Source organism: Chanodichthys erythropterus, chromosome 21, assembly GCF_024489055.1.
Source record: "Chanodichthys erythropterus isolate Z2021 chromosome 21, ASM2448905v1, whole genome shotgun sequence".
Classification (NCBI taxonomy): Eukaryota; Metazoa; Chordata; class Actinopteri; order Cypriniformes; family Xenocyprididae; genus Chanodichthys; species Chanodichthys erythropterus.
In genome coordinates, this window is record NC_090241.1 from 9,941,374 (window position 1) to 9,964,386 (window position 23,013).

A 23,013-nucleotide genomic window follows, 5' to 3' on the forward strand; every position below is an offset into this window, starting at 1 on the left:
CGTTAACAGTGTGTTAGAACATGATAACATGTTAAACAGGTTGTCTATACAACCAAAGTCCCTTTAAGACAAGTCTTTCACTCGGCGGCCATCTTTGAAACGCCTCTCGGACATCCTGGGCATCATGCCCTATCTCTTTGAATGGGGAAACATCAAATTCTAAAAAATTGTTCGCCAACCTTACGATTACATTTCATATTTGAAATCACCAATGAAATCTGACAACAGCTGTCTTATAAATGTTTTATCCGAATGCTTGAATCATGGCAAAAAACTGTATTTTTTAGGGCTGGATCAAGCTAATGCGCATGCGCACACCTAAATGCGTGTCTCTTCTGCCATGTTTCAAAGGTGCGCGTCTGACTGTTTCTATAGAAACCGGCGCTTCTAACAGCTGCTGCAGTGACGCGATGACTTTACCAGTCGGCGATTGGCTCTTATTTAGAAAGCGGGACTTATTCAGCCATATTGTGTGTTACACTTCCTCCCATTCAAAACAATACGAGTGACACGTCTTGTGTTATTCTATAGTCTTTGTATACAACGTAAACATAGGAGAACGACAGGGTAGAGATGAAATTGTTGAATAAAGTCATAATTTTTGTTTTGTTTTTGAGCACAAAAAGTATTCTCGTCGCTTCACAACATTAAGTCACATTGCCTATGTCTTTACTACTTTTCTGGACCTTGAATGTGTATTATGTTGCTTTCTATGGTGGATAATTTTTTTTTTTTTAAATTAATCAAAAATATCTTAATTTGTGTACTTAATGACAAACAATTACATTTTTGTGAACTAACCCTTTAAAATGTACTAGCACAGTAATAAAAGATATGCTAGTAACATGCTAATTCATGTTAGAACAGCATGATAAAACATGCTAGGAAGCTTATAAAACTTTCAAACTTACAAGGCTTTGTCAAGCCAACATAAAAGTTTGTCCTGACAAGCTTTAATTTCTAATTAGTTGTTGTCTGAACTTCTTTGAATATGAAAGGATTGTTTGTTGATTTTCCCCAGCTTGTACACAGATTTTCTACCACATCGGTCTCAGACCCTTGTGAGATACAAAGCTATAGCAGCAGATCAGTCAAAAGAGAGCTGTTTTATGTAATGTGAATCATAATGTGAGTCATACCGCTGTAAAGAGACACAACATTGCTGTCAACATGAGAATTAAACAAGAGCAAAACAGGTTAATCTTCACCTCTCTTTCCTTTATTCTCCTAATACTATGAAAGGCGCTGTTCATAATGGATTTGTGTGATCAAACAGGCTCTTAACATGTGTCGACATTAATATCGCTAGAGGTACAGGACCAGTGAACTCCCTTAACTTCAGATTTCAGGAGCAGGAAGATTCATGTCTGCCCCATTTCCAGAGGAATTTTGTTTCGCTGATAATACTGTAGTAAATATTAGATTGTTGACAGCATGTTGTTTTGTGATTTGCTAAACCATCACATGATTTTAAAAAAGCATGAGGGGCTGGAATGAATAAAATGGCCTTTTCATTTAAATTTCTGGAGTTAAAATTGTGCTGTAAATTTAGCACAAGCTAAAATAACTGCCTTGTTGATGATGTTCACGTGGCTCTGTGAGAATTAAGTCATTCTTCACTGCCTTGTGTTAGATTCCTTTTCAAGAATTAAATTGATCAACACTTATGAAATCTTTTGTAAAACTTGTTTTATTTTCATTTTATTTGAAAAAAAATATTGCTGAAATTTTACTGCTGAAAATCATATTTTCAGGGTGGTTTTAATAGCGTTGCTTAAACAAGAAAGAGTGTAGTTAAATACCTAAGAACTGAATTGGAACATTAAAACAGCTAAATTAATCTAAGAGGTTTACTGTTCATTAGCAAAGCAAACAGCATCAGGAGAAGTGATCATTCTGCATTTGAACCTCTTTCATTTTCATTGCTCTCTGTGGAAATCCTTCGCTATTTATGTGCCATTCATCACTTACCGTTTCGCAGAGCAGCTTTGCTCTGAAGTATTTGAAAGCACATTAAGCTCACCAAAACAAACTACACTCTCATTTTGGCTGAGCTTATGAACATAATCAGTTTGATGATTTCAGTGGGTAATAATATAAATAAACTTCCTTTCATGCATCTTTAAATTACATGTAGACTAAAACAAGTCAAATACACTCTTAGTGTTCAGTTTTGTTTCGATTAAAACGAACTGGTGTGATTGCTCTGTTAGTGCGGTTCATTTGAACTGTGCCCTTCAAACCCTGGTGCGCACCAAACAAGCAAACTGAGCTTGTTTGTTTGTTTGTTTGTTTTTTGCATGTTTAGGTTCGGTCTTAAAAATGACAGTGTGAACGCTAAGCGAACCAGGACTGAATGTATAATTTTGTATATGTATAATCTTTTGGTCCAGACCAGAAGAACCAAAAAAGGTGCCAAAAGGGGGTTTTCCCAGTGATGCCTTAGTAGAAGAGCATTTTTGGGTTCCTCAAAGAACCTTACAGTGAGAAGTTCTTAAAAGAACCTATTTTTTCCAGAGTATGAAGAACGTTTTAGTTATCTAAATAACTTTTGTTCCACTATAAAGAATGGAATGGAAAGCTTCCATGGATGTTAAAGGTTCTTCATGGAAGCATAAATGCCAATAATAAAGAAACTTTATTTCTAAAAGTGACTCTGTGTGTGTGTGTGTGTGTGTGTGTGTGTGTGTGTGTGTGTGTGTGTGTGTGTGTGTGTGTGTGTGTGTGTGTGTGTGTGTGTGTGTGTGTGTGTGTGTGTGTGATGGTTTTTACATATAAAAAAATTTCCAAAAATTATTTATTATTTTTTAATATATGTTATATATATATATATTTTTTTTTTAAATGTAGGTTTAAATTAACACATTTTCAATTTGGAACATATATTTCTTTTAACCTATACTCTCATTCGTTTCAAATGTATTTAAAAAGAAAATTTATGTTTTGCCATATGGAAAGACTGAATAAATGTTTTATTCATTGTGATGACATGCCCTCCAGCAAAACAGTGTTCCACAAAGTTAAAATGGCATGAATGAAACTTGTTGTGCAAGTGTTTTACAATCCAACACATGAGTAGTGTGAGGGTTATAATAAAGGGATAACAGAAAGAAGAGATAAAAGAATGATGAGGTGGTGGGTGGTTATTAAATAAATATGAGCCAAACCTCAAGCTGTGCTTTTAAACTCCTGTGAAAGAGGAGCTGCTCCAAATGGCACACAAGCACCTGATGGACACATCTCTCAGGTGAGCTCCGCTTCAATGACCTGCAAGAAATGTGCAGGTAAAAATAAATACCATTCTCCGCTTTCTGGTTTTAAAAGATTACTTTTAGTTTTAAAGATATAGACTTAAAAATAGTACTAAGAAATTTACTCTGTGCATTTGCAGGGGAAAACATCCTTTTTGGGAAATGAACACACTTCAAGCAAACATGAAACTGTAGACTGACTGGTGGTAAACTATTCTACAGTATTAACAACATTGAATTGATTTGGGATTATTACTCAGAATTGCTTAAAAACTATACTCATAACCCATTTTTGCTTTTTTGACCATTTAAAATTTTTGAACACTATGCATGCAAAGAAGAGTCATAGCAATGTAAGAAAGGAAGACTTATACATTGGCGCCATCTGTAGTTTCTAAACATTATTGTACCACCAAACAGCTCGACAAAGGTTATATACATTTTTTATAAAACGGTTAGTTCCTGTCCTTGATTCTGATTGGTCAATTGTGTTCTATCAAAAACTATAGAATAAAGGGACTTTGGTTCTATTCACGATAAAATAAGGCCGCTTCACCCAACGGTTCTATGTATCACTACACAACACCCTTAGCAACCACTCTTACCAACGTAAACTGTATGTTCTCAATTAATATTGAAGCTTACTGTATTATGTAGAAGAGTATTGTAATAAATAGATCGAGTGAGCGAGTTTATTACCAGCATTCAGATTTAGCATTTTCCTTCAGGTCAGTCCTATGTTCATAATAAAAAATCTGTTTAAATGTCCGCTGCAATATCTTGTCCTTTTAACAGTTAAGGGGTTTTCCCGTGACTGACAGCACGGCTGCGTCCGAAAACTGGAAAATGCTGCCTTCCGAGGACACATTTCAAGGTAGTAAGGCATCAAGGCACGTCCGAATCCAATGTTAGCTTCACTTCCTCTCTCATGAGATACCTTCCTCAGATCGATTTTTGAAGGAAGCATAGATGTATCCTTAGCTGCCTTTGATATCCCACAATCCTGTGCTTTCCATTCTGTGACAGTTGAGCTAGAAAAATAAAGATGGCGTCCGAAGGTTGCGTTTGCTGCTCAGTTTGTGTATAAATGTACGATTTTGATCAATATATTTCAATTTTGATATCATTTCTATCGAGAAATTACTACTGTAGTAATTAAATATTTGTTTAGTTCTCACCAAAGCTCGCGCTATATTGCTGTAGATCATTAAACTGTTACGCTGCCTCAGAAGTCTGTCCGAAATCAATTTCGTGAGGTACCTTCATGCACAAAAGATAGAAAGGCAGCAAGACAGCTCTCTAGGTTTTAGGACGCAGCCCACTAGTCAAAGCATTTGTCAGTTGCGTCTTGTTCCGTGTTCACAACAATTCAGTCTTTTCAACATAAAAGTCTTCGCTACTGACTGTGCACACTCAGAAAGACAAGGCGCGTCCCAATTCTATGACGTTTTCACTATTCTACGACGGGGAGGGGGATATACTCCACTGTTTAATGACAAAATAAATGTGTAACACTAAATGGATGAGTAGGCTACATAGTGCACAAGTACCTAGTGTATTAGTGCATAGTGTGTAGTGCATCATTTGGGACACAACTACAGTCTTTGCCGTCATCTAATGGCGTGAAAATGTAACTTCTGTTGCTGTTCACGGTTAGGGACTATTTTTTTCCAGCGGAAAGAAGGCTTTTAGTGAAACTTTACTTCATGAAAGTTGCATTGATACATATTTTTGGCTTTAATATTTGTATTCACTTATTAACTTGTATTAAATTATGTGTGGTAACCGTTTTATAAAAGCAATAAGGTACTGGAGGTTAGTGCTGTATCGTGAATAAGTCACAGCTGAAGGGGTTACAGGCACTCTGCTTAATATAAAAACATTTAAAAAAAAGTATCTAAAAAAATAAAAGCAATGCAAAAAAAAAAAATTACGGTAATTTCTAAATACATTGGATAAAATATTAGTCTCACAATTTTAAAGATGAAAATAATAGGTATTACTTTTCTTTTATCACAGTTATGTGAATTTTAAATAATTTATCTCTTTATGAAATATTACAAATCACTAATCAAAATGTTTAAACAGAATATGTTTAACTGCTAATAAATTAGGACTTTCTATCATTATTCCCTTTTATAATACATTTAACAAACAAAAAAGTGGAAAGGGTTAAAAAAATAAAAATGGAATATATCGACTAAAATAGTTTTAAAATATAAATAATATAGCATAATGTAAACTATACAAAATATATATTACAAAATATTATTAAGATTTTTTTAAGATTATTTTTATTTTTATTTTTTTGCTAAAAGCAGATTCACCGGATCTATTCTGGTTTAGACACAGTTTATCGAAATAGCACACAATGAAAATAAGCTTGTGAAACATATAGATAAAATATTATGTCAGAGCATATTTCAGAAATGCTCAGTCACTTGTACATGATTATTACTTACCCAAATGGAACAAAAAGAAGACAGGACATGCTGATAGTCATCGCTCAGTGAAAGATTGTTTTTCCTGTTGTTTTCCCACCAAAATATTAAAAGGGAATAATGATAGAAAATCCTATAATTGATTAGCAGATAAACATATTCTGTTTAAACATTTTGATTAGTGATTGTAATATTTCATAATGAGATAAATAAAAGAAAAGTAATAACTATTATTTTCATCTTTAAAAATCGTGAGACTAATATTTTATCCAATGTATTAAGATATGAATATAGACCTAGATGTAGATATTATAGGAATGACCGCAATCTCAAGAAACGATTCTCTCTTTACTCCAACACTACATTTCCCAGAAAGCCTTGACACAGGAAGTGGCGTCACTGTATAGGTTGCGCTGCTACGTGTTCGGACAAGGCAGGAAGTTGACATGTCACAGTTGCTGCATTGTTTTTTACACACTAATTAAGAGATTTGCTTTAATAATTGCTGATACTGCTGTCGAGCAGGTGAGTGTCATATTTTTATAACTTACCCTGAGAAGGAGCGACATTGTAGCTAACTAGTTTACCAGGTTATTATGTAGGATCGAGCCGAGGCCCAAGTAACAGCACTAAAGCTTTGGGTTTTGCATTGTGCTTAATAAAGCATCTACATTATGACTAGCAGGCTTGCTTTTAATACAGTGATTTGAGTTTGGTGTAATGTAAGAGTTACTGTATCATTGCTATCAGTTGTTATCCAGGACCTGTGTAAAGTAAATAAGAGTGATATGACTGATCTAGGATCCGCTATACATGTTTACATAGCAGATCATATTTATAGGAAGCACAAGAACTGATGAGCTGACAGTACATTTGATTATTAAGCTTAATGTTTAAGATTATAGATTATAGCTTGCAAATTAAATTCATGGACAGATGATAGATAGTTTTCTAGAAGTTTTCAGGCAGGGACAGATCTACTGTACTGTCTATTTACTGTAATGAAATTAATCGAGTTTGACTTGTTATACTTTTTGCCAAAACATATAAAGCTATAATTGTTGATAATGACCCAGCCACTCAAAAACAGTCACATAATTTAGTCCTAATGAGATTTACAAGATGCATGTGTTAAATCTGGACATCGGTGTATATCTTATAAATAACCAATAATTTGCAGCCCGATGTGTTTGTCGTAACCAAATTTCTCTCTCATCCCAACAGTATGTTGCCGACAAGCTCCCCACAGATCCACCAAAACGGCAGCCTCAGCGCACGGGATGCGGCACGGCACACGGCCGGTGCCAAACGCTACAAGTACCTGAGGCGACTCCTGCATTTCAGACAGATGGACTTTGAGTTCGCCATATGGCAGATGCTCTATCTGTTCACATCACCGCAGAAAGTGTACCGCAACTTCCACTACCGCAAACAAACTAAAGACCAGTGGGCCCGGGACGACCCTGCATTCCTGGTGTTGCTCAGCATCTGGCTGTGTGGTGAGCACTTTTGAAGGAAACATGGGAGAGGCTTTGGAAAGGAAACTTTTATTTGCTAACTAATGTTATCTCTGCAGTGTCGACGGTGGGCTTTGGTCTGGTTCTAGAAATGGGTTTTGTGGAGACCTTGAAGCTGTTGCTCTGGGTTGTTTTCATCGACTGCATCGGAGTTGGATTGCTCATATCTACACTCATGTGGTAAGGTGCCCCACACACAAACACACACACACACACACACACACACACAAAGGTTTGCATGCTGACCAAAATGTGTGCAATTCACCATGAAATCACACAGTTTTTTTTTTTTTTTTACAGAATTTTGCAGTGTTTATTATAAATGCTTTATCCGTGCACATCATTATTATTTTTTTTAATTCATATGCCCTCGTAATTTTTTTATTAAAAACGTTAACCTCCCCTACCCCAGTTCTCTTCATAACTGTGTGTCTCGGCAGAAGGTGCGACTAAACACGCTCCACAACTGACTGAAAACTAGCAACTTCCTACGATCCAAACAATTCCTAAGGACAAATTCAAGTCCCAATAATAATAATAATACATTTACATAATATTCACACTTTACATAATATCGACAAATAATACAGATGTACAATCAAGGAACAACAAAGTGAACAGGAAGTCAGATGGTGATCATATAACATACAAGACAATAAATGTGGCTCTGACAATGACAGAAATCATTCAGTTAGCAAAACATATGGTAAGTAAATGAGTTTTGAGTTTTGAACTAGTTGCAAGCGATTGAGGACTTTAGTGGGAAGGCTACAAAACAAAGAGTTAGTCCGGATGTGAGGTTATAAAAGCATGGATAACAGTTTCGGCATCTTTGAGATTTAGTTAAGGCCATATACGGACAATGTTGTGAAGGTGGAAAAAAACAGGAGTTAACAAGCTGGCTGATGTTTGGTTCAGAGCATTATCTGGAATTAAATAGTACCCCAAGAATCCATATAAGGATTCAGTATTCAGTTTTAAGAAGTTTGAGCCATCCATACTTTGAGCTCTTGTAGGCAGGAAGTGATGAAAGGGGGATGAAAAACAGAATTGGGCTGAACAGTAAGATAAATTTGTGAATCATCAGCGTAACTATGGAAATTAAGACCATGACGCTGGATTATCTGACCAAGAGGATATAGAAGTGAAATATAGAAAAAATAGAAGTGGACCAAGAACGTATCCTTGAGGTACACTATGGGAAACAGTGACGGAGTGGGATTTGTGTTTATTAATGCAAGTCAATTGTTGCCTGTCTGAAATTATGCCACTGAAAGACGGCACCAGTGATACCAATAGCAGCTTTTTTTTTTTCTTTTCCTTTTTTTTCTAATTCCAGAAGCACTCGGATATACGTCACAATATGGAAGAAAAGACTATTGCAACTTTCGTTTCATGCCGACTTTAATGTTGACCTTGCTCATATGGTATTGATCCAGTTTCTATTTCTGGGTTATGGATTTTTGTCTTTTTTATTGTTAATTTCAGAATTAAAATCTATTCTCCATTTAATTTGTACAAAGAAATTGCAGTTCACAATTTTACACGTCTTCATGAAATAAACCCAAACAGGGTGATTAGGACCCTAGTGCAAATTGAACTAAAGCTAGAATAAAATAAATATTGGATAAAAAAAACTTACATTTATATTTAATTGGATAAAAAAAACAAAAATATTACTAAAACTGACAAAAATAAATTAAGGCTTAATAGAAATATTAAAAAACAAAAACTAATAAAAATGCCAAAAGCACATAACAAAATTACTAAAATATAAACTGAAAAGTCAAAAATAAAAGCTAATTAAAATTTTTAATAAATACTGTGAATTATATTATATAAATAATGCTAATAAAACACTGGCACAAAGATGTGATTTGTATTTATTTTGACTGACTGACTGTACATTATCCTGCTTAATACATGATTACTTACCAAATAAATAAATGGACATGAAATATTGATCTTATTTTATTTATCTGATAATTATTAGGAAATCATTGCCTGATTGTGCAGTTTAGTCATTATTATACAATAATGTTTGTCATGAATGACCAATCCGAATAAAGTACTTTAGAGAATGATATAATAAATTGGAATAATTTTACTAGAATATGTCATGTAGAGTTTTTTACAATAAAACTGTACAGTAATCCCTGTTTTGTCTTTTCCAGGTTTGTTACAAATAAATATCTGATGAAACATCATAGCAGAGATTATGATGTGGAGTGGGGCTATGCGTTTGACGTCCATCTAAATGCTTTCTACCCTCTCCTGGTCATTCTGCACTTTTTACAGCTGTTCTTCATCAACTGTAAGCAAAGAGGTGTATAAATGTATAATAAGCTGTACTGTTTTCAGTTATGGACATTGTGAACACATCTTGCTCTTTTGACAGATATCGTTGTTACGAGTTCAGACTGGTTCCTGGGTTATTTTGTGGGAAACACCTTTTGGCTTATTGCAATCGGTTACTATATTTACATCACATTCCTGGGCTACAGTGGTAAGTGTTGTGATTGCTGCTGTATTTTTACCAACCATAAGTTCTTCAGCTGAAAATTGTCTAATTTTCTCTCCTTGTTTCTTTAGCGCTCCCATTCTTAATGAACACTGTGGTGCTTCTGTATCCCTTTGCTTTGCTCGGACTCCTGTATGTTCTCTCCATTTCACTTGGCTGGAACTTCACTAAAGGTCTCTGCTGGTTCTATAAGCACAGGGTCCAGTAGAGGGCGCCAGAGCACATGAGGGACATTGCAGTGCACATGTGCTCTTAAAGATGGATGGAATGTTTGTTGTTGCTCTTGGGACTTTCTGACTTTTTGTATGTATCTGTAAATATCAGTTTGGTTATAGAGGAAAAAGAGTTTCAATTGTTTATGGTGTCATTTTTTTCCTTTATTTGATACTCAACCCTCATTTAATGTTGTGATGTGGTTTTGAAAATGCAAACATGGGGAAAAGTGCATAATATGTCTGCTTGGATGCTGCACTTTTTACTCATGAGAATGTGTACAATAAAGATATTTTTAAAGAAACAGATTTTTAGTTTATTCAAATAATGTCCTTTATCGCATGAAATGTGACTGAAATGTATTTTCTGAAATGTATATAAAAATACATTTTCCACTTTTTAGTTGCATATATGGCCATAATTAAAGTATTAAGGTGTTTCTTGAAAATTGTAAGGGATTCTATTTTTCACAAAAATGCAAAGCAATTAAGTAGTTTCTAAAGAAATTTAACAACATAAATCCATATAAAAATACAAAACTAACTACATAAAAACAAATCAAATAAAATATTTTTATAGATTCAAAATAAATTTCAAGGGCTGCTTGGAAATATCCGCATCCGGCTGAACCTTGTGAGGTGTGACATCACAGGTGCGCGCGCACCTCCTTTGGTTTTTTTCACACACGCTCTGTCATCGGCCACGCGCCTGCGCGACCTCAAACGACCACACGTGACGTCAGACAGCAGCATGGCGGCCAAGGTGACTCCAGCGATACCGTATTTGACTGAAAAATAATGTTTCTAATTTTTAGCTGTCGACTCTTAATTGTAGTTGGTGATTATATGTGGGAGAAAGGCCAATTGACATAGAAATTAGATCAGTAGATAGTGTGATAAACGTTTTTAACTGACCGGCGCGAGCATCACTGAGCTTATCACTACGCTCGCGCTGAGACTTTGACTGAATTCAGTGTCTGTGAGGATCATAAAACCATAAAAAATATCAGAAATGTGTTTTAAACAACATTAATCAGCTCTTTAACAACATACTGTGTTGTTAGAGATTAGTTTTTGTTTATAAAGTGAAGTCAGGCGTGCAAGGATTATGTCGTGTGGGCGAAATTGGGCTCATTTTATTCTTCAGGGACTCTATGGCTTCATGTGTGTTTGTGTTGGTTAATTAGTGGTTGGTTTATTTTTGGCTATATGTGCTTTTTAAAAAAATTGGTTTAGTTTTGCATATATTCAGTGCAATATTTATGAGCCGGAAAGTCTCAGTGATATTGAATGTGCCCTTAAACCGCGTATAGCATTTGATTTTTACGTGAGGATTTTGGAATAAATGTAGTTTTGACCGTTCTCTCAATAAAACCTTGTAATCCTGGGACTCAAAAACACCGAGTTTTGTCATAGATACAGATAGATCTGTTAGGTTAAAACATACAATGCATTTCTCTAGATGTCACTAGATTACTAGGGTAGTTCTTTTGTGATTATAATTATGGATAATAGCTGTTTAGATGCACATTCTGTCTCTATAGTGTCTTTCAACCTTATTGTTGTGTTGTTGTTTTGCAGGTGCAGTCAACCAAAAGGGCCGACCCTAACGAGCTGAAGGTCATCTTTCTAAAGGTATGATTAAACAGCAGAAATCCTTCCTTTAAAAGTTGTATTATGATTTTGGTTTGTTTTCTCCTTTACACTGTGTAAAATGAGCAGCTTTGAACCAGATGTGCAACCTTAGATGCAAAGTAGTTATGACTTTGGGCTGTCATTACAGCTTTATTTCCTTAGTCACGCTGTACTTTAATTGTCACACTGCTGTCTGTAAGTTTAGGATGCTTCAGAATGTCAAGTTCACTTCAGCATGCACATCATGACCGATTGGAGCCGTCTCCTTTTTCCAAAAGCAACACAAAGAGAGACTTGCATGCACAGGAAGGAACGGCTAGACACCTGTGTGTGTGTGTGTGTTTGTGGGCAAATAGCTCTCTGGCTTTAAATGTCCTTCAGGGCTCTTATGTTCATGTAGTGATTTTTGATCTCTTCTGCCATTGAGATCTTATGTGTCTGTCAGCCGAGAGTAGTTGTTTCTTGGGCCGTGTTGGGCCACTTTGGTGTCTGGTAACACAGTGACTTGTGTGCGATGTGGCTCTATTAATAGTACTCAAGCATGTAAGATGGATGGAAGACACGAATGTCAGGTCTTGCTAAGGTCAGAGGGCATCTCCCTTCAGCATTTTGTGTCCAGAATTTTATTTTTATTTTATTTATTTTTTACAAAACTGGGAAAATACAACTCGCTTGGCTCATGAATGTGATGTCACCTTTTCCTAGTTGTCCTAGTAGGCGGATGTTTGTACTTGACAAGTAAGATTGCAGCTTGCATGTTGCCAAAACAGTTGTTTGAAAGAGGCCAATGATATTTTACATGACCAACTACAGTTTTATTTTTCTTAACACTGGGGGCATGCATAATAAAACTCTTAAAATATATTTATAACGGTACATGACATTGATTTTTTTTTTTTTTTTTTTTTTTTTAAACCATAATTTTGAGGTTCAAAAGATACCATCACACATTTTTAATCATTCTTCATATCCAACGCAAATGCTGTAATTGTATGGGGTTTTTCTTTGTTTTCCCTCAGTATGCCAGTGTGTTGGAAAAGGATGGAGAGCGGTACATGACACCCACTGATTTTGTGCAGAGGTATTTGGGCCTCCACACGCAGCTCCACTACAACCCTAAAACTGTGCAGCTGCTCGCCGGTGTGGCGGACACCACAAAAGATGGGTGAGACGAACATCATGTTTCCTGTCTCTGTACTTTTTCTGTATTCTAATTATTTATGGTTTGATATGAAGCCTGTACCTTCAGATCAGCTCAGATCTGGAAATTCACCCATTTTAGTAGCAGCCAGTATTGTACATATTGTTTTTTTTTATGTTTTTGAAAGAACAAGGTTGCATTTATTTGATCACACAATTATAGTAAAACATTAATATTTTGAAATGGTACAATTTAAAAGAATGGTTTTCTATTTTAAAATATTATAAAATGTAATTTATTCCTGTGATCATTACTCTAGTCTTCAGTGTCACATGCAGTTGTGCTGCTTCATATTTTTGTGGCAATTGTGATATAGAATAGAAAGTTCAAAAGAACAGCATTTATTTGAAATAGAATTTTTTTGTAACATTATAATAAATATCTTTACTGTCACTTTTGAATTTAATGTTTCCTTGCTGAATAAAAGTATTAATTTCTTTAAAAAAAAAAAAAAAAAGTAGTGTACATGGCAAAATTTTGAAAATTCTGTTTTGTACATGTAGTTGCAAGCGATCCAACTAGTGTTGAGTTTAAAGGTGCAGTATGTAAGATTTTTGTCCGCTAGAGGCCTATTCAAAACAAAGGCGTAGCTTGATGACGCCAAGTTTGAGCGTGGACTCTTGGGACATTCGGTCTTCACTTCAACAGACGGTGCAAAAGAATAGGGATAGGCCTCGGGAAGAAATCATGTTCATGGATGCGATTATTAACGTTACTGTAGTATGAAGCAGAGCAGGGCCGAGTGTTGTGGGAGCTGAACGAGGAGCTGGAGTGATTGTGCAACACACACCTCACAAGCAGCGGAACTTTTATTATGACAGTCTCCAGTGCTGCTTCTGCTTTTCTGGTCATGAGTATGAGGTAACGCAGCTCTCTTTATCATATTAGATACATTTGAGTGTCAAAAATGTTTTAACATTACTCTGTGCGTTCGTTCGGCGGCTGCTGTGAGATACTTGTTTGAGACACACTGCAGTAAGATTTTAGAATATCATAATAATTCTGGATGGCTTGTGTTGATAAATGGCATGCAATTAATTTTAGAACGTATTGTATGGTGGAGAAAATGCTGTGTTACTGTAAAAAAAATAAAGCTGCATCTGATTATTTATGCTATTTTAGCTACTTGACAAAATAGTGTTTTTCTCTGAGGCATGGTAAAGCATGGTACTCGCAAAGAATTAAGCAAATTAGATTTAAACAATAAGACTAAACATGTTGAGCTATATAACAACAATTAGTTTTCTGTCTATAAATATATCAAAAGTTGCTCCCTTGTCTATTAAAACGTGTAATATATTAAAGCGTCTTTAGTGTTTCCATGGTTTGTACAAAATAAAAACCGCAAACTGAGGCAGACCGAGGGTTAACGCGGATATGACACAATTGATAGGTGACTCCTCGCATGTCCCGGAGCCTTGGTTAAAATTGCAATTTGCTCACGTTTTACAAATAGTTGGAAACATTTGAGATATTGTAAGTACTCAAGTGAACAAAATATATAACACTGGCCTAGTGGATTTTGGATATTTTACTGCAAAAATTGAAAAAAATTATAGAATTAAAAACGTCTTAATGTGTTTGTGTGAGAGAAATTATTTTATTTATTTATTTTTTTTTTTTAATGATTCTTCTGTCTTTTTATTCAGGCTGATCTCATACCAAGAGTTTCTGGCCTTTGAGTCAGTGCTGTGTGTGCCTGATGCCCTCTTCATTGTGGCCTTCCAGCTTTTTGACAAGACAGGCACTGGAGATGTGTCCTTCGGTGAGAACAGTATTATTTGTATATAAATGGTCAGTCTTATTTAAAATGGACTGCTGTACACCATATTTGTGTGTACTATGTATGTTTACATGCTAACGTCGTACTCCATTAAAATCAAAACTGTCAAGTATTTGTGTGGTACATGGAGTTTCCTCTTAATTCACTAATGAGGTTTCATTTAATGCTGCCTATGTGCCCAATGTTTTTGAACAGAGCTGTAGTGTTTTATTCCCTTTTACAGAGTCAGCTGATCATAATATAGCTATGCTAAACAAACAAGCAGCTTAACCTTGAACACACGTTCACATGTTCAGCGAAGCTGTACAACACTAATGTTGCAAGCCTTGGTATGTGTTGCAGGAGTGTAAATCTGTCCATGTCCGTGTGTTTACAGAGAACGTGCGTGATATCTTCAGCCAGACGACGGTGCACCACCACATCCCCTTCAACTGGGACTGTGAGTTCATCCGCTTGCATTTCGGCAATAACAGAAACAAACGCCTCAGTTACCTGGAGTTTACCCAATTCCTGCAGGTACCACACCACACAGTTCTACCCCTCAAAATTATGGAGATGTCATATTAGATTTTTATTGTTTTTATATAGTATATTAGAAATATAAATATATTTAATAAAAATTATATAATAACATAATACTAATAATTTTAATATGATATTTTTTGTAATAATATGATGCCCCCAGGATTGTGTAGTTACATTCTTTACCAGCAGGGGTTAACTGGCCCTTGACCTTTTGGTTTGGCGCAAATTTTATACAAGTTTATGCCTTTTGTTGTCATAGGAGCTGCAGCTGGAGCACGCGCGTCAGGCGTTCGCGCAGAAAGACAAGGCCAAGAGTGGCATGATTTCATCCTTGGATTTCAGTGACATCATGTCCACCATCAGACACCACATGCTCACACCTTTTGTGGAGGAAAATCTTGTGTCTGTAAGTGTGCAATAAAATCGTTTTGATATGCTGAGATGGATTTTGTTGTAAAAGGTTTATATGTGTGTCTCCTAGGCAGCAGGGGGCGGCACCTCTCACATGGTGAGCTTCTCCTTCTTTAATGCTTTCAACTCTCTCCTGAACAACATGGAACTGATCCGTAAAATCTACAGCACTCTCGCTGGAACTCGCAAGGATACACTTGTCACTAAAGGTGCGTGCTGTCTGTAATAATATGTTTCTGTTAATCTGCATATGAGAATAAAGTTTTTTATCTTTTATTTTGCAGAATTGTCTAACATTTTCTTTCTTCTCTCCATCTGTAGAGGAGTTTGTTCATGCTGCAAATAAGTTCGGTCAGATTACCCCTATGGAAATCGACATCCTGTTCCAGCTCTCAGGGCTGCACTCCCAAACAGGGTACTTTCCTTTTTAAAACCAGTTCATCCACATGTACATTAAGCAGCATTATCAGCTGATCAGGTGTTCTGCAAGACCCCTCTTTCTTATTGGACATCTCTGCTTTTAATGCAAGTAGATTTTATTTAGCAAGATCTCTTAAAGACTTGTTCAACAAGATCCTTCCAGAAAACGCTTTAGAATTTATTAATTTAATTTATTGTATTTTTCTATTTTCTTTAGTTTGTTTTTATTTTATTTGTAACTTGTATGAAAATGCAGCTTTTTTTCATGAAAATAGCCTCAGCTGCTGACATGGCTTTAAAATTTGTTACACTTTATTTCGATAATCCACTTTAGACATTCTTCTAAGTATAAGTAACTTTGCTACTACATGTCAACTAACTCTCATTAGAGTATTAGTAGACTGTTAGGTTAGGGTTCGAGTTAGTAGAATAAGTTGACATGTAGTTGCAAAGTTACTTATGGTTAGGGATGTGACGGTGAGAAAATGTTCCCATTAATTCTTATTTGTTTATTAACAATACGAATAAGAATACACCATGCTAGGCCTAATATAAAATAACAAATGGGCTAACTTACACAATGTTTATATAAAAAAACTGAAAATCAAACTGTGGAACCAAATAAATAAGGAACAGAAGGTTTAAGTGCTTTAGTCAAGAGCAGTGAGTAATTCTCTCTCTTACCTTTTGTTCTTTGATTAACATTAATAACACTAAGATCTGTTGCTGCTGCACACGATGCAGATTTGACACGCATCCCATTTTCTCACAAATCTTAACGTTCATTTAAAGGGTTAGTTCACCCAAAAATGAAAATTCTGTCATTTATTACTTACCCTCATGCTGTTCCACACCCATAAGACCTTCATTAATCTTCGGAACACAAATTAAGATATTTTAGTTGAAATCCGATGGCTCCGTGCGGCCTTCATAGGGAGCAATGACATTTCCTCTCTCAAGATCCATAAAGGTACTAAAAACATATTTGAATCAGTTCATGTGAGTACAGTGGCTCAATATTAATATTATAAAGCGACGAGAATATTTTTGGTGTGCCAAAAAAAACAAAATAACGACTTATTTAGTGATGGCCAATTTCAAAACACTGCTTCAGGAAGCATCAGAGCATTATGTATCAGTGTATCGAATCATGATTCAGATTGCGTGTCAAACTGCCAATGGCTGAAATCATGTGACTTTGGCGCTCCGAACAGCAGATTCGACACACTGATTCATTGTGCTCTGAATCTTCCTGAAGCATTTTTTTTAAATCGGCCATCAAAAATACTCTCGTTGCTTTATAATATTAATATTGAGCCACTGTACTCACATGAACTGATTTAAATATGTTTTTTTTAGTCCCTTTATGGATCTTGAGAGAGGAAGTGACATTGCTCCCTATGAAGGCCTCACTGAGCCATCGGATTTCAACTAAAATATCTTAATTTGTGTTCCGAAGATTAATGAAGGTCTTACGGGAGTGGAACGGCATGAGGATGAGTAATAAATGACAGAATTTTCATTTTTGGGTGAACTAACCCTTTAAGACTTAATTTAACTCATTTAAGTCTGCTCTTATAAGGACACTCGACAGAATGGACATTTTGGCATAATTTGTGTGTGTTTTGGTTTGTTCAAGCATGGAAGAGAACTCAACTGTGTTAATTGCGTTAAATATTTTTAACGTGTTAAAGTGAAAAAATGTGGTGAAACCGGTGTTGCTACTGAACACTGACTACCATAGCAAGCCTACTTATAGTCAGTAGAATGTCTGTTGGGGAGCATCAAAATAAAGTGTTAGCAAATATTAAACAGACAGTCTACTAATACTCTAATGATAGTTAGTTGACATGTAGTTGCAAAGTTACTTAAAGTTAATAGAATGTCTAAAGTGGATCATCGAAACAAAAATTTTACTGCCTACCTACCTATCAGCTGATCGGGTGTTTATGTATGTTATGATGTGTAGACGATTAAACCTGGCTGATATCGAGAGGATAGCGCCACTGGAGGAAGGAGCGCTGCCATATAATCTGGCTGAGGTGCAGAGACAGGTGGGTTTATCTGTATAAACAGTCAGATAAGAGTCTATTAGGGGTCATTTAAATGTGTGTGTGTGAGAGAAAATTGTAGTGTTATCAGTGAGCTTGCCTTGGCAAACACAACTAATTATGACACAACATCTTTTTACTTTGGGTTAAGGATTTGACACCACTCTCACTTTCTTCAGAAAATGTAAATACCTGGTTTAAACTTATTCAGGCTGCTGACATATTTCTGAAATACAGACTGGCCCCAAAAACATGATGCATTTAGTTTTAAAACTCACGTGCTGTTTTTCTCTGTGTGCAGCATTCACATGGGGATGTATCTCGGTCTGTGTTGGTGCAGGCAGCAGAGTCAGCTTACAGGTTTACTCTGGGCTCCATCGCTGGAGGTAGGAGTTTACTCCTTCTGCTCATTTCTCATATTAGTTAAAGGATCCCACGAAATGGATTGAGGGCATTTTTACATTCTATGTCATGTATTTTCTTATGACAAAGAAAGTTGGGAGAAGGACATTAAGGGATCGTTCCATATTTTAGTTCACATCAAAGCCATAAACCATGATTTGCTACTTGCAGTTGCTAGTCAGAGGCAGGTGGTATTAGGAGAAGGGACATTACCTTTCTAGAAAGCATTTTATTGGCCAAATATTTGGATATGTCCGTTTTTGTAGTTTTTAGAAGTGCAGTTAATTGTCCATTTTTATGAGTGTGAAGTCCAATTTCATTGGGTTTTTAAAAGTCATGTTTCATAGCACACTATCAGGAAAAGGTTTGGGGTCAATAAGAGCATAAGAGACTTCTTTAAAAAAAAAAAAAAAAAAAAAAAATCTTACCCACAACAAATGTTTGAATGGTAGTGCTTAGTGGTGTAGCTAGTCACAATTCGATACAAATCATGATAGTGAACTCAAGATATGATACAATTGAGATATTTTAAGCCAACATAAAGAGGAGAGGTTAGCTTACTATTATTGAAACAATAAAATAATAATAATATTATTATCAGAACCCACAAATATACCCCTATTGCATTATTATACATTATTGATTGATTATTTTAACGATGCCTTTATGACATTTTTGGGATCTTTTAAGTTTTAGAGGAATGGACTTTAAATGGAGTGTCAAAAATCTCTCAGGTTTTATAAAAAATATTGAAAGATTTGAAATGAGGTAAAGGTGAGTACATGATGACAGAATTTACATTTTTAGGTGAATTATACCTTATAAATATAGTAAGCTGAGCATTGGATAAAACTATATCGTTTAAATCATCGATACATACCTTCGCATTTTTATATCACAATATCTGTATATAACTATGTATCATTACACCCCTAGTAATGCATTTGTACTTATATTTCAAAAGAGCAAGAAAACAGTTTTCCATGGCCTTTTCAAATACACAGGTTTAGCTGGTTTAAATGGATGGTATATATCGTTTTTGCGTATGCCATTTAACCTGTGCTTATGTTTATAGCCACTGGGGCCACAGCTGTGTACCCCATAGACCTGGTCAAGACCCGCATGCAGAACCAGCGCTCCACTGGATCCTTCGTAGGAGAGCTCATGTACAAGAACAGCTTTGACTGCGCCAAGAAAGTCCTGCGATACGAGGGATTCTTTGGCTTTTATAGAGGTTGGATTTGTGTTATGTTGACATTCCTGTTTCAGAAAAACCATATAGAGTGTTTGTCTGCATGTTTCTTAACATTGATCTCACTTTCTTTATCCTACTCTTCTTCTGTTTGTGTGTTTCCCCTACAGGTCTTGTACCACAGCTCATTGGAGTGGCTCCTGAGAAAGCCATCAAGCTCACTGTGAGTGTCATTAAACTGCCTATAGAAAGTAGTTTCTGAGCCACTGACGGTGAATCCAATTACACAAGTTTCTGTGTGTCTGTTTTCCAGGTGAATGACTTTGTGAGAGACAAATTTACCACAAAAGAAGATACGATACCTTTGTTTGCTGAGATTCTCGCCGGTGGATGTGTGAGTATAATAAACTGCACAGAACTGTTAAACTGGCTTATGTTGTACTTCACTGGCTGAACTATCGGTCTCTGTCTTTCCAGGCTGGTGGGTCGCAGGTTATTTTCACCAACCCTCTGGAAATCGTCAAGATTCGTCTGCAGGTTGCCGGCGAGATCACTACAGGCCCCAGAGTGAGCGCGCTCAATGTGGTCCGAGACCTCGGCTTCTTTGGCCTCTACAAGGTGGGGGACACGTCTGTCTTTGTCTTTTTATCCAGGAAAATTTGACATTGTAACTTCTCACTGCTTGCATCCAGAATACAATTGAATATGGGTGCTATGCCTTGGTGTAAACTAAACACACAAACGTTACTGGTTTTCCTCCACAGGGTGCCAAGGCTTGTTTCCTGCGTGATATCCCCTTCTCTGCCATCTATTTCCCCGTCTATGCTCATACGAAGACACAACTGTCAGATGAGGATGGAAGACTGGGGCCTCTGCAGTTGTTGACCGCTGGTGCCATCGCAGGTCAGAACATGACTTCAACTTTGTGATGCTGGCCCAGTTCAGTTTCAGTTAAGGACTGGTTGCACCCTTATAACCATTTTTTCTTTTTCTTTTAAGAAATTGAAATGAACCTTATCTATTTTTTCAATGCATGTTATTGATCTTATTGTGAACGATTCGTCCGTGTACATGTTTCATTTTTCTTTTTTCAAAATGTCATAACTCGATCATCCTTCGGTCTCCATCAAGTCCTGACAGACTTCTCACTGCTGATGTAAGCAGGACTTCTCCAGTCATTTAATCTGCTTAAACCCCGCCTCTGCAGATCTTCCTCCAACTCAAAATCCAATCTGCCCTCATTTTTGTCATTTACATCACAATAGGGAAGAGAAGATCTTCCACTACTTATATCAAGATATTTTTTCAGATAAAATGAAACTGCATCTGACTCAGATTTCCGGTTTTTAATTTCAGAGATTTTCTTTCATGTAATAATAGAAGTTTGAATGATTTTAATTTACAGGTGTACCCGCTGCTTCGCTTGTCACCCCTGCTGACGTCATCAAAACACGACTGCAGGTGGCGGCCCGCGCTGGTCAGACGACTTATTCTGGAGTGATCGACTGCTTCAGGAAGATCTTAAAGGAGGAAGGCTTCCGAGCACTATGGAAGGGAGCCGGAGGTACACACACAAACACGTCACACAGATTTCATTAGAGTCACGTCCATATTCACTCACAGTCCTCTCTCCGTCTTCTCTGTAGCTCGCGTGTTCCGTTCATCCCCTCAGTTCGGTGTGACCCTGGTGACATATGAGCTCCTGCAGCGATGGTTCTACATTGACTTCGGAGGACAGTAAGTGTTGATCATGTTAAGCACACTTTGTACTGCCTGAAAGTGGCAAACGTTAAGTAACGTGTTTTACCAGAGGATTCACACAGCATGAAGACATCATGCTTCTAAAACGAATAGATCATGTAGGGCTGGGCGATATATCGAATGCTTTTGTCATGCGCATTTCGTCAATAAAGCCGGTTCCCTGATTACCGCTAAATCGCCATCACCTGCTTTCAAATGGAGCGGCATTTAATAGACGGAGCCGTAGTTCACTGACAAGCCACGCAATATCGCGTTCAATATCGATGGCGATTCATATCGATATTGAACGTAATATTGCGTGGCTTGTCAGTGAACTACGGCTCTGTCTATTAGATGCCGCTCCATTTGAAAGCAGGTGATGGCGATTTAGCGGTAATCAAGGAACCGGCTTTACTGACGAAATGCGCATGACAAAAGCATTCCATATATCGCCCAGCCCTAAGATCATGCGATAAAATCTGATAGATGAGCCACATTCATGGTTGTTATAGCTGATATACACACACTTACGTTTGAATTCTATTTTATTGTGCCAACGTTAATGGGCTCAATCTACTCCATCTATGTTTTGATCATCATTCTGAATCTGATCTGGATGTAGTCTTTGACAAAAACATTTGCTTTGCATAAAAAGCATCTGCTAAAGCAAAAACTTCTTTCTTCCCCTTCCAGTCGCCCTACTGGTTCTGAACCAATGCCCAAATCCCGGATCTCCGAGCTTCCTCCTGTCAGTTCTGAACATGTCGGTGGTTACCGTCTGGCAGCCGCCACCTTCGCTGGGGTGGAGAACAAGTTCGGACTGCACCTGCCCAAGTTCAAATCCTCGGGGGTCGTGACCATTCACTCCGAAACGCCCACGGAACAAGCTGCTGCATCATAAATCATGCCCCGCCTATCATGGCCTTGTCCTCCAATGGCTGCATGCCTCCCTCCCACACTCTACATTTGCCTACATTTTCCCACACTTTTTTTATTTTCTCTTTCATTTCAGTTTTTAGGTGGGGGACCTGGGAAATTATACTTGTTTTCAGAGTCTTGTTGCTTTAACCCATATCAGTGCCTCAGTTTTGACGAAGAACACTGTTTAGAGGTCATAGTGTGTTTGCTAAAGCACAGGGTAGATGTTTGCCACACTGATCAAGACCTAAAGCGACACAAGTACAGTGAAATATCCATCAAGGGCTCTAGAGAAGTTCATCACTCAGCCGCCGGCTAATACTGAAAGGACTGTGTGGCTGTAACGAGAGCTAAAGAGCTTTTCATGAAACACTCCAGAATGGAAAACCATGACACGTTGGTTTCGTTTCTCCGCTCCCCAAGACGCACATTCACTGCTTTTAAGTTCTAGTCTCATGATTACTGATGTATTGTTGTGACCGAAGCATGCTGTAGTGCTTTTCATTTGCTCATTTGGCTTTGCGTAGCTTGCACATGTACTGTATATACATGTACATCTCATGCACAGAGACATCTCTGTCTGTGTCACAGTAACTGATGTACAGAGGTTTCAAAACTTGATCAAAGAAATCATGGTCGATTTGAAATGTAGAAAGTAATTTAAATGCATTTCATTCTTGTATTTTATGGAAATAAATCAGTACGGTTAAATTTTATTTCTAGTTTGTGAAGGTTTTATTGAGTTTATTACAGCAAGTTACAAAAGAATTGGTGAAATTGTTGCATGATCAAA

General features: G+C 36.8%; 2 protein-coding genes across 2 annotated transcripts; both read left to right on the plus strand.

The window, feature by feature from the left end:
• Nucleotides 1-6,093: 6,093 nt before the first annotated feature.
• unc50 (unc-50 homolog (C. elegans)) lies at nucleotides 6,094-10,250 on the plus strand. Its single transcript, XM_067373851.1, has 6 exons — nucleotides 6,094-6,217; nucleotides 6,917-7,191; nucleotides 7,269-7,389; nucleotides 9,384-9,523; nucleotides 9,608-9,715; nucleotides 9,802-10,250. Exons 2-6 carry the CDS (start codon nucleotides 6,918-6,920, stop codon nucleotides 9,936-9,938), a joined length of 780 nt encoding a protein of 259 aa, XP_067229952.1. The 5' UTR covers nucleotides 6,094-6,217; nucleotide 6,917; the 3' UTR covers nucleotides 9,939-10,250.
• A 396-nt stretch (nucleotides 10,251-10,646) lies between these two features.
• On the plus strand, nucleotides 10,647-22,941 carry slc25a12 (solute carrier family 25 member 12). The gene is made up of 18 exons (XM_067374773.1): nucleotides 10,647-10,705; nucleotides 11,524-11,577; nucleotides 12,597-12,742; nucleotides 14,428-14,543; nucleotides 14,938-15,077; nucleotides 15,346-15,492; nucleotides 15,568-15,706; nucleotides 15,819-15,912; nucleotides 17,887-17,971; nucleotides 18,270-18,354; nucleotides 19,446-19,604; nucleotides 19,733-19,785; nucleotides 19,876-19,956; nucleotides 20,040-20,180; nucleotides 20,327-20,465; nucleotides 20,968-21,126; nucleotides 21,209-21,299; nucleotides 21,996-22,941. The coding sequence occupies exons 1-18, from the start codon at nucleotides 10,694-10,696 to the stop codon at nucleotides 22,201-22,203; spliced, it is 2,049 nt and encodes a 682-aa protein (XP_067230874.1). The 5' UTR covers nucleotides 10,647-10,693; the 3' UTR covers nucleotides 22,204-22,941.
• Nucleotides 22,942-23,013: the final 72 nt, after the last annotated feature.

Bases quoted from the DNA above. Each gene is read 5' to 3' on its own strand.
- slc25a12 (XM_067374773.1), top strand. The intron at 11,578-12,596 runs GTATGATTAAAC...GTTTTCCCTCAG, and splicing joins TGAAGGTCATCTTTCTAAAG to TATGCCAGTGTGTTGGAAAA. The intron at 15,913-17,886 runs GTACTTTCCTTT...TATGATGTGTAG, and splicing joins GGGCTGCACTCCCAAACAGG to ACGATTAAACCTGGCTGATA.
- unc50 (XM_067373851.1), top strand. From the start codon at position 6,918: ATGTTGCCGACAAGCTCCCCACAGATCCACCAAAACGGCAGCCTCAGC. The intron at 7,192-7,268 runs GTGAGCACTTTT...TTATCTCTGCAG, and splicing joins GCTCAGCATCTGGCTGTGTG to TGTCGACGGTGGGCTTTGGT. The intron at 9,524-9,607 runs GTAAGCAAAGAG...CTCTTTTGACAG, and splicing joins ACAGCTGTTCTTCATCAACT to ATATCGTTGTTACGAGTTCA.